The sequence below is a fragment of the Schistocerca piceifrons genome, chromosome 7, assembly GCF_021461385.2.
Source record: "Schistocerca piceifrons isolate TAMUIC-IGC-003096 chromosome 7, iqSchPice1.1, whole genome shotgun sequence".
Classification (NCBI taxonomy): domain Eukaryota; kingdom Metazoa; phylum Arthropoda; class Insecta; order Orthoptera; family Acrididae; genus Schistocerca; species Schistocerca piceifrons.
Window position 1 is genome coordinate 351,077,895 of NC_060144.1, and position 18,233 is coordinate 351,096,127.

An 18,233-nucleotide genomic window follows, 5' to 3' on the forward strand; every position below is an offset into this window, starting at 1 on the left:
TATCAACAGCCATTCTACCTGACAATAGCTAAGGCTTACTTGGCTGAAAGCTCAGGGCATTTAACCATTTGGCGGGGCTGGAAGCCCGAGAACAGTATATTCAGTGTTACTGTCGAGAAATTCTGAATTCTTGCAGGCAGAATCTGTTTTGAAAGACAACGAATTTTCTTCACATCAGATTAGCACAGCTTTGAGGAGGAAGAAGCGCGACCGCTCACAAGGTCAACTCGATAAGGAGCTGCTCAAGTGGAGTGCGTTCCTCCCCACATGTGAGCAATATTGCATCTAAATTAGGCAGAATCGTAACGAAATATTGTGTTAAAATAGTCTTCCGGCGTTCTAAAAACACATATGGTCTTCTCGGCACGGTAGAGGATAATCTGGATTTCCTGCTGGAGTCTGGAGAATACCATGACAATATCGCAAGGCCAACATTGGTCGGACCACACACATAATTCATAAAAGGTGCGCAGAATATTATTGCCACATTTGCCGTTCGCAGCTCAGTAAGTCAGCCATAGTCGAGCATTGTAACTCCATAGGACATTCATGGATTTTTCTGTCACAAAAATCTTGCCTCTCCCCCCCCCCCCCCTCCCATGAGATATTCCGGAAATCAATTATGGAGAAATCCTTGGAGACATTACGTTAATGCATAAGTTCGTAGCGTTTTCCATAAGTTCAACAGATACACATAACATAGACTGTAGTTACCAATGACATATTAGACTGATCAATACATACTGTACACTGCTATTCTCTCATTTACTCAAACATCTTAGTTCTCAAAAAACAGACTAACTAAGAACGTGATTATTCTTCACCGTTTACAACAGTCTGCCAACGCTGCGCTAAGTTTTCGATTACGCGACTATACAAATCACATGGTTTTGAGGTGAAGAACTCTAGTCATGTTCGGAGTGCATTTTCGTCCGGAAAGGAGGTTCCTTGAAGCTTGTTTGACAGAGAGCAGAAAATTTGAAAATCTGAGGGCGCAAGGTCAGTTGAATAAAGTGGGTGCGGAATGACTTACTAATCCAACTCCTTTATAGTGCCTTTCGTCAGCCTAGGCGAATGTGGGCGGGCTTCAGCGTGGAGTAGCATCACTTCACACAGTCTTGCTGGTCGCTGTTCTTGGACTGCGGCTGCAATCCATCTCAGTTGATGACAGTGCATGTCAGCAATGATGGTACACCTCGGGGGAGCAATTCATAGTACACCACACAGTCGCTGTTCCACCAGATGCTGCCGGCCGCTGTGACCGAGCCGTTCTAGGCGCTTCAGTCCGGAACCGCGCTGCTCCTATGGTCGCAGGTTCGAATCCTGCCTCGGGCATGGATGTGTGTGATGTCCTTAGGTTAGTTAGGCTTAAGTAGTTCTAAGTCTAAGGGACTGATGACCTCTGATGTTAAATCCCATAGTGCTTAGAGCCATTTGAACCACCAGATGTATAGCATTATCTTTTGTGGACGCGCGCAGGTCTTTGTTTGGGGTCTTGCTGTTGCTGCTTTGTTTGGGTTCAACCATTCCCTTCTTCTCCTTATCTTAGCATAAGACAACTATTTCCCGTCACCGGTGATAACACAGTACAGGAATAGTCGGTGTTGTTCACGAGCCAGTAGCTGACGAGCAAGCGGAGATACACATATGGCCACCAACTGATTTTTGTGGTTTTGGCTTATAGCAAGTGGTACCCATACACCAGTTTTTGAACCTTCTCCATTGCATGCAAATGTGACGATGGTCACATTTCATCGCATTTGTCAGTTCTCGAGTGCACTGACGTGGATCACTGTGGATTAATGCCTTTAAACAATTTTAATTAAATACTGAAGGTCTTAATGAACATGGGTAGTCAGTAATGTCAAAACGACCTTCCTTAAAATGAGAAAACCATTTCCTTGCCGTGTCCACTGTCACTATCCACATACACGGTGCAAATGGATCTCGCTCTCTTAGCTGGTGTCCCCACTCTGTCGAACTCAAACAGAAGAATATGTCGGAAATATTCTCCACTAGGTACTCCATTTTCTAGTGTCCACAGCTCCACTCACTATATCCAGATGACAAAATGATAATATGTAAATTCAGATGGCAACAGTTAATTACAAATAAAAAATGACAATAGATAAATAAGCCCACAGCAACAGTAATACCAACATGCAAAAACGCTATAAACTTATGCACCAATCTAATACTTTTGAAAGAAGATCTTATTAATCGTGACAGCGGCTTTCAGATTGACAGGCGTTTTCTATGACACCTTAAGGAAGACAAAATTTTACACTTAAAGATACGTCAAGCGACAATTAATATTATTATTTCGACAACTGAATTAGAACTCTGCGGGTCTATTGTTCCGCAGAAGGCGCGCATTAAGGGACACCGTTGCACATGTGGCTGCGCCCCTCAGATGGAGAAATGTTCGACAAAGGGTGCTAAAAATGACCATCATAGCCACGAGGAAGATGGAGGACATATTTTTGGATTGCTGTACGGGTCTGGGATCGCTGACTAGAGGTATTTTTAATTTACTTTAAAAAAACGTAATCCAATAAATACGTTTTTCTCCAAATCGCATTTTTCAAATTGGCGTGGAACATAACTTGAGAATGTTGAACAGAATTTGATCCTGGCATTCAATTAGTTTGGTGCATAAGTCCTTAGTGTTTTTTGTTTGCACGTTGGTATTCCAGTTGCTGTAGGTTCATTTATCGATTGTCGTTTTTACTTGTATTTCACTGTTGCTGTCAGAGTTTACACATAGTCAATTTGTCATCTGGAGGTAGTAAGTGGGACTGTGAATGCTAGAAAATGGAGTACCAAGTGAAGAAATCGGAACAGTTCCGACGTCTTCTTCAGTTTGTGTTCAGTAGAGGGATGACAGCAGCGGAGGCAGTCAGAAACATTTTCGCCGTGTTTGGGATAATGCACGGAGAGAAAATCGTTTTCTCATTTTAAGGACGATCGTGTTCATATTACCGACATTTATTATCATAATGCATATTTATATACGATGTGACGTTCCATTAGGTATATAAAAACATGCTCGCATTCTAAGACAACGTTGTGACAAATTTTCAAAGCAATCGGTCAAGGACTTTCGGAAATAAACGATTTTGAACAAACGAACATTGACGTTTTTGTTTATATAGATTGCGGACGACAACCAGATTCGCTTACTGGCACTTGTCCTGGTGCCCTTCCATGAAGACCCAAGAGAAAGGGTTAATTTCTGAGTGGAGCTGCAAGTAAAAGGCATTTGTAAAAGGTACCCTCTCCATACAGTAACGTATCTCGTCAAAGATTTCAGGAATTACTGCAACCAACCGCCGTTGTTTCTTCAATTTTTATTATTTTATTCTTATTTATTATTTTTTATTATTTATTAAAAACTGAAGAAAAACGGCGATTTATTGCAGTAATTCCTGAAACCATTTTTAAGATAGTCTCCGTGTCCCAAATCTAGAATGGATAAAAGTTTAATGTACCTCGTTGTCGAAGTCCCAGGGCACGTAGGAGAACTGAATGGCCGGCATGAAGACGTTGGCCTGCAGCCAGCGTATGAAGAGCTCCTTGGTGAGCACGTCGCTGCCGTAGCCGTTGCCGCCCACCATGTCTGGCAGGACGAAGGGGTAGCCCACCAGGTTCATCTGCAGCAGCGTCGTCACCAACGTCGGCAGCCCGTTGTCGAAGCCCCACCTGCTGTCCTTGTCGAGCATGCGCACGTACACCGGCAGCTGCTGCGTCCGCTCGGCTACGCGCACCTCTATCGTGGAGCCGAACTGCGAGACCGTCCTCAGGTAGTCTTCAGTGAACTGCACCGGGCTCAGGTCTAAGGGTTCGACGTCGGGCAGCTGTGGCAGCCAGCTGGTCTCACCCGCGTCAAACTTGAACGAGTCGATCCCCGTCTCGTTTTTTAGTGCCTAGAAAGGTACATGAACGAATGTGACAGTCACACAGGAACGTCAGGCTGACAAACTGCACAAGTAAAATGTATTCAGATATCTAATTCCATATTTAAAATCGTCGGACTGACAAATCACTCAAGTGAAATGTATTCAGATATGTAATGCCGCATTAAAAATCATTTACAATATGGCTAAAATAATGTATACTTTGTAAGTAGGCAGTTAAGGTTTTTATGTTGGTGACGCCACGTAGCGCTCTGTGTTAAAATCGCTGACTGCGCTGTGTGCAGTCTGTTCAAAAATGGTTCAAATGACTCTGAGCACTATGGGAGTTAACTTCTGAGGTCATCACTCCCCTAGAACTTAGAACTACTTAAACCTAACTAACCTAAGGACATCACACACATCCATGCCCGAGGCAGGATTCGAACCTGTGACCGTAGCGGTCGCGCGGTTCCAGGCTGTAGCGCCTAGAACCGCTCGGCCACCCCGGCCGGCGTGCAGTCTGTGGCTGGTTGGACTCATTGTTGGATTATTCGCTAGTGTAGTGTTGGGCAGTTGGATGTGAACAGCGCGTAGCGTTGGGCAGTTGGAGGTGAGCCGCCAGCAGTGATGGATGTGGGGAGAGAGATGCCAGAGTTTTTAGATGTTAATATGAGTAGACGATCTGGACGTGTATCCGTCAGAAAACGAAATTTGTCAAAATAGATGTCAAGAAGTTATACATATAGTTTATGACTTTTGAACACTATTAAGGTAAATACATTGTTTGTTCTCTATCAAAATCTTTCATGTGCTAAGTATATGCCTAATCTTTTACTTAGCTGGCAGTATTGGCGCTCGCAGTATTGCAGTAGTTCGAGTAACGAAGATTTTTGTGAGGTAAGTGATTCATGAAGGGTATAGGTTATTGTTATTCAGGGCTATTCTTTTGGTAGGGATAATTCAAAATGTTCAAATGTGTGTGAAATCTTATGGGACTTAACTGCTAAGGTCATCAGTCCCTAAGCTTACACACTACCTAACCTAAATTAACCTAAGGACAAACACACACACCCATGCCCGAGGGAGGACTCGAACCTCCGCCGGGACCAGCCGCACAGTCCATGGCTGCAGCGCCTTAGACCGCTCGGCTAATCCCGCGCGGCAGTACGGATTATTAAAAGATTGCTTTGTGCTAAAATATTGTGTGTCAGTTTAGAAATGATCAGAATAAGTAAAGAGAAAACTGTCTGAGTACGTTCAGTTTTACTCAGCTGTTTCAGTATCAAATAACGTAGAAGTTTACCAACACAGTCTTTCTTTACATTCAAAGGGTAAGTTTCAACTTTAAGACGAAAAAAAGATTATCTGAATGCGGCGGAAGTCGGTAGATGTGATCTACATGTAAAACCAAACAAATAAGCACAATTTCAGAAAAAATTGGATGATTTGTTCAAGAGAAACAGATTCAAAACGAGCAAGTCAGTAACGCTGGTCCACCTCTGGCGCTTATAAAAGTAATTATTCGGCTTTCCATAGATTCATATGATTGTTGGATGCCCTCCTAAGGGATATCGTGCCAGATTGTGTCCAGGTGGCGAGCTAGATCGTCCAGATCCCGAGCTGGTTGGAGGGCCGTCCATAATGATTCAAATGTCCTCAATTGAGGAGAGATCCGGCGAATATGCTGGTCAAGGTAAGGTTTGGCAAGCACGAAGTCAAGCAGTAGAAACTCTCTCCGTATGGCGAGTGAGTATTATGTAAGCACAAAATAGCTTGCCGTGAAGGGTAACAAAACGGGGCACCGAAAATCTTCGACGTGCTGCTGTGTTGTAAGGATGTCGCGGATGACAGCCAAAGGCGTACTGCAATGGCAGTCCATACCATCACCCGTGGTTGTCGGGGAACATGGCAAGTGACAGTCAGCTTGTTATCCCACTGCTGTGCGAAGCATCTCTAGACACGTTTTCGCTGGTCATCGGAGCTCAGATTGAAGCGAGAATCATCACTGACGACTATTCTACATCAGTCAATGAGACTTCAGACCGAAAACGTGTCTGGAGCCGTAGGAGACGGCGGTGGGGTACCGACCCCAAAGTCGCACGCCATACGGCCCGACATCCAGTAATTATGGTTTGAGGAGCGATTTCATTTCGTAGTAGGACCTCTTTGGTCCTCATCCACGGCACCCTCACAGCACAGCGTTACGTAGATAATAGTCTACGCCCCGTTTTGTTGCCCTTTATGGCAAGCTATTTTGGGCTTACATTCCACCAAGATAATGCCCGCTCGCACATAGTGAGAGTTTCTTCTGCCTGTCTTCTTGCTTTCCAAACCCTACTATAGCCAGCAAGGTCGCCGGGTCTCTCCCCGGATGAGAACGTCTGGAGCGTTATTGGTACTACATCCAATCATCTCGGTATTTCGGCGAAATAACGCGTGAGTCGGACATCATTTGGTACAGTATCCATTAGAAGGACATCCAAGACTCTTTTAATTAGTGACAACCCGAATAGCAGTTTGCATAGGGGCCAGAGGTGGACCAACGCTTTATTGACTTGCCCAATTTGAGAAGCTCCTTCTGTTCAACATCCACTTTCTCTGAAACTGCAATCAGTTAACTATTAGAATCCCATTCGAATAATTCTAGAGATGAACAATAAAGCCTTAGAAGCAACAGCTGAGATTTCCTTTGTAAATATGGCTCTACAAGACAAAGACTCAGTGAACAATAAAATAAATGAAAGGAAAATGAAAATGGCGTGGAATGGTTTTGGTAAACTGGGTAATGCACTACTGGCCATTAAAACTGCTACACCAAGAAGAAATGCAGATGATAAACGGGTATTTATTGGACAAATATATTATACTGGAACTGACATGTGATTACTGTTGTGGTTGGCAGGAGAGCCAACACTGTGTTACTAGAGGAGGTCGAAAGGCACGCGTTTTAGCTCACGCAGGCTGGCGTGAGGTCTGGAACAGGACAAGGAAATTAGAATTTAGAAAAACGGACGTAGCTGGTGGAATACTTAACTTTAATCCATTAATGATGAACGTCGCTCTTGACGGTACATGATTCACAATATCAAAAGTAACTGAATATGGCGCCTTGCTATGTCGTAGCAAATGACGTAGCTGAAGACTATGCTAAACTATCGTCTCGGCAAATGAGAGCGTATTTTCTCCGTGAACCATCGCTAGCAAAGTCGGTTGTACAACTGGGGCGAGTGCTAGGAAGTCTCTCTAGACCTGCCGTGTGGCGGCGCTCGGTCTGCAATCACTGATAGTGGCGACACGCGGGTCCGACGTATACTAACGGACCGCGGCCGATTTAAAGGCTACCACCTAGCAAGTGTGGTGTCTGGCAGTGACACCACAATTACATTTTCACGCAATTTGGGTGCACAGATCCTGACAAATCAGTACCCAGAACAACCAACTCAGGCCGTAATAACGGCCTTGATACGTTTGGGCACTGAGTCAAGCAGAGCTGGTTCAAATCGCTCTGAGCACTATGGGACTTAACATCTATGGTCATCAGTCCCCTAGATCTTAAAACTACCTAAACCTAACTAACCTAAGGACATCACACAACACCCAGTCATCACGAGGCAGAGAAAGTCCCTGACCCCGCCGGGAATCGAACCCGGGCGTGGGAAGCGAGAACGCTACCGCACGACCACGAGCTGCGGACAAACAGAGCTGGGATGGCGTGTACAGGTACAGCTGCCCGTGTAGCTTCAACACGATACCACAGTTCATCAAGAGTAGTGACTGCCGTATTGTGACGAGCCAGTTGCACGGCCACCATTGACCAGACGATTTCAATTGGTGAGAGATCTGGAAACTGTGATGGCCAGGGCAGCAGTTGAACATTTTCTCTATCCAGAAAGGCCCGTACAGGACCTGCAACATGTGGTCGTGCATTATCCTGTTGAAATGTAGGGTTTCGCAGGGATCGAATGAAGGGTAGAGCCAAGGGTGGTAACACATCTGAAATGTATCGTCCACTGTTCAAAGTGCCGTCAACACGAACAAGAAGTGACCGAGACGTGTAACCAATGGCACCCCATGCCATCACGCCGGGTGATACGCCAGTATGGCGATGACGAATACACGCTTCCAATGTGCGTTCACCGCGATGACGCCAAGAACGGATACGACCATCATGATGCTGTAAACAGAACCTGGATTCATCTGAAAAAATGACGTTTTGCCATTCGTGCACCCAGGTTCGTCGTTGAGCACACCATCGCGGGCGCTCCTGTCTGTGATGCAGCGTCAAGGGTAACCGCAGCCATAGTCTCCGAGCTGATAGTCCATGCTGCTGCAAATGTCGTCGAACTGTTCGTGCAGATGGTTGTTGTCTTGCAGACGTCCCCATCTGTTGACTCAAGGATCGAGACGTGGCTGCACGATCCGTTACAGCCATGCGGATAAGATGCCTGTAATCTCGACTGCTAGTGACACGAGGCCGTTGGGATCCAGCACGGCGTTCCGTATTACCCTCCTGAATCCACCGATTCCATATTCTGCTAACAGTCATTGGATCTCTACCAACGCGAGCAGCAATGTCGCGATACGATAAACCGCAATCGCGATAGGCTATAATCTGACCTTTATCAAAGTCGGAAACACATTTCTCCTTCTTACACGAGGCATCACAACAACGTTCCACCAGGCAACGCTGGTCAACTGTTGTTTGTGTTTGATAAATCGGTTGGTAACTTTCCTCATTCCAGCACGTTGTAGGTGTCGCCACCGGCGCCAACCTTGTGTAAATGCTCTGAAAAGCTAATCATTTGTATGTCACAGCATCTTCTTCCTGTTGGTTTAATTTCACGTCTGTAGCACGTCATCTTCGTGGTGTAGCAATTTTAATGGCCAGTAGTGTATTTCAGATGTGTTTGGAAAGAAAATTTACAATCAAAGTTTGTTATCTGTTTCAGTATATAGCTGTGGGACACGGACTTTAATGCGAAAACTATTGGGAACTTGGAGGTTGCTGAACGAGCAATGGAGAGGTACGATGCATATTAGGAATTAAAAGGGGCGGTCAAAAAGTTTCTGTTCGAAGGCCGTGCAGTCTAGAATAGTTATACCAATCAAGCAAAATCGCCTTGAGCATTGAGACACTCATCCCACCGACGCACTAGTCTGAAGATACTGCTTTGGTAAAACGGCGGGCGGGTCCTGCTGCGTGAAGAAGTCCGTAACTGCCTGCTGCCCATCGTCGTCCGACAGGAGTCGTGGGACCTTCAGGGCCTTTCTTAAGGGACCGAAGACTTGATAATCGCAGGCGGAGAGATCAGGACTATTGGAGGGGGGATGCTCCAGTGTCTCCCACTTTAGTTGGCGTAACTTCTGAGTTATGACATTTGCGATATGGAGACGTGCTTATCATGAAACAGCTTCACCCTTGGCGCAACATTTCTCAACGGTGGTTTTCGATAGATATTCATCCCCGTAGACATTCTTCGTTCTCCGATGGACGTCTTCCGGTGTTTGTTGTTCGGCAGCCAAGGAAAGAATAACAGTACGTTGGTCCTGTCTGGACGCATTTGGTACTAACGTCGCCATAGTTGATGATTCGATATTTACAGCACGCACGTTGGAAAGATACGAATGCCACACTAGACCCTTACCTTCACGCCAGTGCTCGTATACATGCATTGGAGCCGCGCAGGATTAGCCGAGCGGTCTAAGGCGCTGCAGTCGTGGACTGTGCGGCTGGTTCCGACGGAGGTTCGAGTCTTCCCTCGGGCATGGGTGTGTGTGTTTGTCCTTAGGATAATTTAGGTTAAGTAATGTGTAAGCTTCGGGACTGATGACCTTAGCAGTTAATTGCCATAAGATTTCAGTCACATTTGATCATTTTGAACATGCATTGGAGTCGCGCTACGTTACATACAAGGTGCAGCAACGGAAACTTTTTGATCGCCTTTATACCAGCGGAGACAGGTTCAAATGGTTCAAATGGCTCTAAGCACTATGGGACTTCAGAGGTCATAAGTCCCCAAGACTTAGAACTACTTAAACCTAACAAACATCCATGCCCGAAGCGGGATTCGAACCTGCGACCGTAGCAGCAGCGCGGTCCGGGCTGAAGAACCTAGAACAGCTCGTCTACCGCGGCCGGGTAGCGGAGACAGGAAAATTAGTAAATTGGGACAACGAATACTGGATTGGAATCTGCAATACTTAGTGTAATGAAAGAGAAGTACACGTTGTGTGCCATTACAAGAAGCCGCACTGCAGTGCGAGAGCCGGCTGTTGTGTCCGAGCGGTTCTAGGCGCTTCAGTCCGGAACCGCGCGACCATTACTGTCACAGGTTCGAATCCTGCCTCGGGCATGGATGTGTGTGATGTCCTTAGGTTACTTAGGTTTAAGTAGTTCTAAGTTCTAGGGGACTGATGACCTCAGATGTTAAGTCCCATGGTGCTCAGAGCCATTTGAACCATTTTTTGCAGTGCGAGAGACAATGTTTGTTTGATGGACGAGTGCAGCCAGCCCATAAGGGCTAAGTGAGCAGAGTAAGCTAGGAATGCCACGAATTCGGGGTTACCCAGAGATATAGCTGGCTGAGAAGCGTAGACAGCGACCTAATGGGAAATGGGAAGAGCACCATCGATGCCTGTCGCTGTAGATGACAGTGCATCGGAAAGCCTAGACAAGACCTGGATTCCAAACTACTCAGACGATGATGATGTGAATGACGATTACAAAATGTGTTTGACAGCACATGACGTCAAATAACTAACATCGAAACACTATTCTGTGTTTAGAAGCCAAGAAACTAAACAGCTGGTCAGGTGTCTGACTCTTAGTAGAAGGTAGTACTATGATGTCCACCAGAGATAAAGTTCTCAGAGTAGTTTGTCTTGCAGCGAAAATATACTGAATAGTAAATTGAATCTGCTACAACTGTCATTAAGTTCCTCTTAATTCCCTCGAAAAAAAAATTCAATTTAAGCAGACTTTTTTTTATTTCTTACCGTTATTTTCAGCATGAAATAACTCATCCATAACGAGGAACACAAATAAACATCATTATTTGCAAAACTTGTCGTCCATTGCACTTAATAAATATTGTCATAGCTATATTGTTGTGGTTGCAGGGTGGTCGACGAACACTATTTCTCAAGAAAATGGTTTCAAAAATATGTTTCAACGGAAACGCTGAATGCTGTTTCATACCGTTCCCCACTTCTCATTAACAAATTACCCTTAACCCGAAACATTATTACCGCCTGTTTAATAGCGTGCTGATTTGGAACGCAATACTTCAGTTATTATGAGTCGCATGGATTCAACGTATGTAGCACCTGATGTCTCCTCACAGGTCAAGGGCAGCTGGATTATGGACTCGCAGATGATGCACGAAGTCGTCCCAGGTGTGTTTCATAAGTACAATCTAAACCTACACGATTACTCTGCAATGCAAATTTAAGCGCCAGCCAGAGGGATTAACGAACCACCTTTGAGCTATTTCTCTATCGTTTTACTCTCGCACAGCTTGCGGGAAAAACAAACACTTAAATCTTTCTGTGCGAGCTCTGATTTCTCTTATTCTGCAGGTGGGTGTCAAAAAAAGCAAGAAAGTTGGTGATTGAAATTTCTTGAGAAGGTCCTGCCGCAGCGAGAAACACCTTTCTTTTAATGACTTCCACCCCAATTCGTGTATCATATCCCTGGCACTCTCTCCCCTATTTCTCGATAATACGAAACAAGTTGCCCTTCTTTGAACTTTTTCGATGTCCTCCGGAAATCCTATGTGGATCTCACACTCTAAGGCAATAGTCCCAGGAGAGGGCGCACAAGTGTAGTGCAAGCAGTATCGTCATAAGACCTGTTAAATTTTCTAAGTGTTCTGCCAATAAATCGCAGTCTTTGGTTTGGTTTTCTCACAACATTTTCTATGTGATCGTTCCAATTTAAATTATTCGTAGCTGTAATCTCCAAGTTGAGTTTACTGCCTTTAGATTTGTGTGATTTATCGTGTTACTGAAATCTATAGGATTCTCTTTAGTTCACATGAAGGTGATTTCACACTTTTCATGATAAGAGTCATTTGCCACTGTTTCACCATACAGATGCCTTGTCTACATCATTTTGCAATTTCATTTTATCATCTGATCATTTTACGTGAGGAAAAATGACAGCATCATCTGCAAATAGTCTAAGAGGGCTGCACAAATTACTACTAAATCGTTGATGTAGATCAGGAACAAAAGAGAACCTATAACACTTCCTTGGGGAACAATAGATATTAATTCTGTTTTACTCGATGAAATTCCGTCAGTTATTACGAACTGTGAACTTTCTGACCATAAATCATGAATCCAGTCACACAACTGAGACGGTACTCTATACGCTTGCAATTTAATCAGAAGTTGCATGTGAGGAATGGTGTCAAAAGCCTTCTGGAAATCTAAAAATTTGTAATCAGTTTGACGTCCCCTATCGATAGCACTCATTACTTCGCGAGAATAAACCGCTAGTTGAATTTCAGCAGAACGATATTTTCTGAATCCCTGTTGGCTATTTGTCAATAAATCGTTTTCTTCGAGGTGATTCATATTGTTTGAGCACATTATATGTTCCAAAACCCTTCTGAAAATCAACATCTACATAGAAACTCCGCAATCCACCGAACTATGCGTGGCGGAGAGTACCCATACCACTAATACTCATTTCCTTTTCTGTTCCATTCACAAATTGAGCGAGGGATCTGTTCCATTCACAAATTGAGCGAGTGAAAAACGACAATCTATATGCTTTCTCGAATCTTATCTTCGCGGTCCCTATGAACAGTTTTTGTTGGAGGCAGTAGAATCGCTCCGCAGTCAGCTTTAAATGCCGTTTCTCTAAATTTTCTCAATTGCGTTCCTCGTAAAGAATGTTGCCTTCTCTCCAGCGATTCCGAATTCAGCTTACCCCAGATTTATACGTAATGGGGAAGTCCTGCCTGTACCTCAAGCATAGGTGATCTGTCGATATGATGAAATTACCTGGGTCTCTTGCTTATCAGGCTTATGTGTTATGCATTGCACCATCCTGACATTGTGAGTAACGTAAGTATGTCTAGTAAGCAGCAGACTTGGGTTCAAGTCCCAGCCTTGGCACAAATTTTAATACATTACTTCAGCTTCTATCCTCATGGAAGATAAAGTTGAGACTCAGTATGTCTCCAGGAAAATATAATTCCATCGGATCAATAGATCACCTGTGCCTGAGGAACAGGCAGGATTTCTCCATTATGTACAAAACTGAGAGCCTCAGCAATAACGACAATTTAAGAAATAGAAAATGAAGATGAGTAAAGGTGTGAATTGAAGTTCGTGTTAGGGGGGGGGGGGGGGGCATTGGATCTTTTTTTCTTTAGTTGATCTCATTTTGTTCTGTATTGTTCGTTGAATTTGTTCGGGGTGGTAGGGTGGACGTCCAATGACACCCGTTCAGGTTCTTCGTTGATCCGTTCACTCAGTCTTTTGCTAGCCGCAATCCCAGGGTGGTGTAGTGGGTAGCACACCTCCCTAATAAGTAGAAGACCCAGGTTCAAGTCCCAGCTCTGGCACAAATTTGAGTTCATTACTTCAGGTTATATCCTTATCGAAGATAAAATATGAGTCTCAATATGTCTCGAGGAAAATATAATTCCATCACGTAAGCCTGAGGTACATACAGGATTTCCCATACGTACGAAGGTGGGGGTGCTATTCCAATATTAGTGAGCCCTCACGAGACCGACGGACTATAAAGTATAAAATAATTTCTCTGAACCCCATTACGAATTCCTAACCCCATAAACACAGACCCAAAAATTAGTGCTTGTTAATTTTTAATAGCTATGACAACACCTTAAAACTTAAAGCGAAAAACGTGCGGCACATGAAGTAGGTACAGTACGGAGTGTCGAGAGTAGCTGTCGCTAAGAAAATTCCCAAAAGAGTTCTTATTATTTGTAGCGCAATAAAATTGTTGGTGACTTAGGTGAACTATTAATGCATCAGTTACCTACAGCATGCGCCCAACATTTCTCGTTTTAAATTTCACAAGTATTGTCATCGTTATTAAAAATATCCAAGCACAAATTTTTGGGACTATCTGTATTGGGTTAGTAGTCTGTATGGGTCTAGGAGAAATTATTTTAAAGTTTTTAGTCAGTTTAAAAAACATGTTATATTCCAAAGTTTTCTATTTAAATATTCATTTCTTGCGTTTTAGATTCTGTAGTTCCTGTAATTGGCGTCGAAATACAGTAAAGAAAATTACGAATCCTCCAGTCGGTTATGGATCTTGAGAAATTGTTACACAATATGAGGCAGATTAATACTTCTGAAATCCCTGAAATTATGCTGCAGAAGTATAGACTAAGACTAACAATACACAAACAATATAACTGTAATAAAATTGAGAAGGAGGCAGTCATATTATTTACAACAAAATGCTATTTTTATAACATGTACGGTGAAGGAGTAATGTGGCAGAATATTTCATAATGGGAATAAAAGAGTAAAGGCAAAAAGACTCCAACGCTAGGGTTCACAAAAGAGGCAGCCCAAATGGTCAAAATAAATGATGCATTAAAAGTGTTTGGCGTGTTAGGAATTGATTATTCCTGTTGTACATGTAGAAACAAACACGAATAAGAAATTTGGTGTTAACACCAACAGCAAAACTGTGTCTGGCTCAGCACCATAGTATACAAGACTCTGGCTGAACAAACTGATTGTACCATTACAGTATAGTTCAGCTAAAAAGCTTTATGCAACGGCAAAAAAATTAAGAATGGTTATGAACAGGGATGTAGGACCAAATTTTTCATTCGTGTTTCTTTCAACACAAATGCGGCTCACTTTATGATGATTATTACCGGTACATTCAGTTTGCATTCAACCTGCATTTAATATAAGCATGATCTGAAGATAGTTGATACAACCGGCCTAGCTAGTCAACATCTTTTAATTTTCTTATGTAAACGCGATCTATGCATTAAAGGACTTTTGGAAAATAATGTTTTACGTTTTAACAAATCAACGCTATTTCTGTTCATCCAGACCAGTGTACTGCCTCCCGTACTAGATATTGTGTATACATCGACCAATAGTAAAAGATAGTTTAATCTAGATACGAACCTAGCAAATTGTTTATGAGCATTGTATGGTATCTCGAGCAAATTTTTACAGCGTTCCCCCCTATTTTCATGTTCCAATGTACTTTCTCGTTCGCCGTAATGACTACAAACATGCTGTCACCCCTCCAACAGAATTTTCGCTGAGAACGGAGAGCTTTGACTTCCTACCATTCGCTTCCTGGTTATCTAAGCATTCGATTTCTTGTTGTCGTCCCCTCCTGAGTGTGAAATTTGAAGATGTGAGTGTCGCCCTTGCTATAGCATGTGTTATTTTCATATTTCAGAGTTCGTATTCTGAGCATCATCCCCCTGTCGGGGGTTCGAGTCCTCCCTCGGGCATGGGTGTGTGTGTTGTCCTTAGTATAAGTTAGTTTAAGTTAGATTAAGTAGCGTGTAAGCTTAGGGACCGATGACCTCAGCAGTTTGGTCCAATATGACCTTACCACAGATTTCCCCAAATTTCCGAGCACCACTCATTCATCTGGTTGTTTGTGCACCTTGGTTACAGATTTCATTGGCTTATTTCTCTTGTTAATTTGAACGTGCGCGTTGCACAGATGACGAACTCTGATTTTGTTATTCTTTTAGTTTTTCTAACAATGCCAATCATAGTCCAATATAATTAACTTCTTCATTTCATGTTAATTTTACGTGTTTTTATTTGCCGGCCGGTGTGGCCGCGCGGTTTTAGACGCTTCAGTCTGGAACCGCGCGACAGCTACGGTCGCAGGTTCGAATCCTGCCTCGGATATGGATGTGTGTGATGTCCTTAGGTTAGTTAGGTTAAATGGTTCTAAGTTCTATGGGACTGATGACCTCAGATGTTAAGTCCCATAGTGCTCAGAGCCATTTGAACCATTTGGATGTTGCTTAGCGTACAGTTTTTTATTGTGGTGACGAACAGATTGCAAGCAAAGGCTTTTATTTCCGTGCTCAAACCGTTGTTGTTTGTTGTTGTAGTCTTCAGTCCTGAGACTGGTTTGATGCAGCTCTCCATGCTACTCTATCCTGTGCAAGCTTTTTCATCTCCCAGTACCTACTACAACCTACATCCTTCTGAATCTGCTTAGTGTATTCATCTCTTGGTCTCCCTCTACGATTTTTACCCTCCACGCTGCCCTCCAATACTAAATTGGTGATCCCTTGATGCCTCAGAACATGTCCTACCAACCGATCCCTTCTTCTAGTCAAGTTGTGCCACAAACTTCTCTTCTCCCCAATCCTATTCAATACTTCCTCATTAGTTATGTGATCTACCCATCTAATCTTCAGCATTCTTCTGTAGCACCACATTTCGAAAGCTTCTATTCTCTTCTTGTCCAAACTATTTATCATCCATGTTTCACTTCCATACATGGCTACACTCCATACGAATACTTTCAGAAATGACTTCCTGACACTTAAATCAATACTGGATGTTAACAAATTTCTCTTCTTCAGAAACGCTTTCCTTGCCATTGCCAGCCTGCATTTTATATCCTCTCTACTTCGACCATCATCAGTTATTTTGCTCCCCAAATAGCAAAACTCCTTTACTACTTTAAGTGCCTCATTTCCTAATCTAATTCCCTCAGCATCACCCGACTTAATTAGACTACATTCCATTATCCTTGATTTGCTTTTGTTGATGTTCATCTTATATCCTCCTTTCAAGACACTGTCCATTCCATTCAACTGCTCTTCCAAGTCCTTTGCTGTCTCTGACAGAATTACAATGTCATCGGCGAACCTCAAATTTTTTATTTCTTCTCCATGAATTTTAATACCTACTCCGAATTTTTCTTTTGTTTCCTTTACTGCTTGCTCAATATACAGATTGAACAACATCGGGGAGAGGCTACAACCCTGTCTTACTCCCTTCCCAACCACTGCTTCCCTTTCATGTCCCTCGACTCTTATAACTGCCATTTGGTTTCTGTACAAATTGTAAATAGCCTTTCGCTCCCTATATTTTACCCTTGCCACCTTTAGAATTTGAAAGAGAGTATTCCAGTCAACATTGTCAAAAGCTTTCTCTAAGTCTACAAATGCTAGAAACGTAGGTTTGCCTTTCCTTAATCTTTCTTCTAAGATAAGTCGTAAGGTCAGTATTGCCTCACGTGTTCCAGTGTTTCTACGGAATCCAAACTGATCTTCCCCGAGGTTGGCTTCTACTAGTTTTTCCATTCGTCTGTAAAAAATTCGTGTTAGTATTTTGCAGCTGTGACTTATTAAGCTGATAGTTCGGTAATTTTCACATCTGTCAACACCTGCTTTCTTTGGGATTGGAATTATTATATTCTTCTTGAAGTCTGAGGGTATTTCGCCTGTTTCATACATCTTGCTCACCAGATGGTAGAGTTTTGTCAGGACTGGCTCTCCCACGGCCGTCAGTAGTTCCAATGGAATATTGTCTACTCCGGGGGCCTTGTTTCGACTCAGGCCTTTCAGTGCTCTGTCAAACTCTTCACGCAGTATCATATCTCCCATTTCATCTTCATCTACATCCTCTTCCATTTCCATAATATTGTCCTCAAGTACATCGCCCTTGTATAGACCCTCTATATACTCCTTCCACCTTTCTGCTTTCCCTTCTTTGCTTAGAACTGGGTTTCCATCTGAGCTCTTAATATTTATACAAGTCGATCTCTTATCTCCAAAGGTCTCTTTAATTTTCCTGTAGGCGGTATCTATCTTACCCCTAGTGAGATAGGCCTCTACATCCTTACATTTGTCCTCTAGCCATCCCTGCTTAGCCATTTTGCACTTCCTGTCGATCTCATTTTTGAGACGTTTGTATTCCTTTTTGCCTGTTTCACTTACTGCATTTTTATATTTTCCCCTTTCATCAATTAAATTCAATATTTCTACTGTTACCCAAGGATTTCTACTAGCCCTCGTCTTTTTACCTACTTCATCCTCTGCTGCCTTCACTACTTCATCCCTCAAAGCTACCCATTCTTCTTCTACTGTATTTATTTCCCCCATTCCTGTCAATTGCTCCCTTATGCTCTCCCTGAATATCTGTACAACCTCTGGTTCTTTTAGTTTATCCAGGTCCCATCTCCTTAAATTCCCACCTTTTTGCAGTTTCTTCAGTTTTAATCTACAGGTCATAACCAATAGATTGTGGTCAGAGTCCACATCTGCCCCTGGAAATGTCTTACAATTTAAAACCTGGTTCCTAAATCTCTGTCTTACCATTATATAATCTATCTGA

The 18,233-nt window shown here is 43.1% G+C and overlaps 1 protein-coding gene across 1 annotated transcript in view; it reads right to left on the reverse strand.

Annotated features, from left to right (window-relative positions):
• The window catches only part of LOC124805697 (myogenesis-regulating glycosidase-like), a 59,379-nt gene that overhangs the window by 16,416 nt on the left and 24,730 nt on the right, over positions 1-18,233 (reverse strand). The window contains exon 3 of the mRNA XM_047266266.1: positions 3,492-3,926. Coding sequence (XP_047122222.1) covers positions 3,492-3,926 — 435 coding nt within the window. The remainder of the gene's footprint in view (positions 1-3,491; positions 3,927-18,233) is intronic.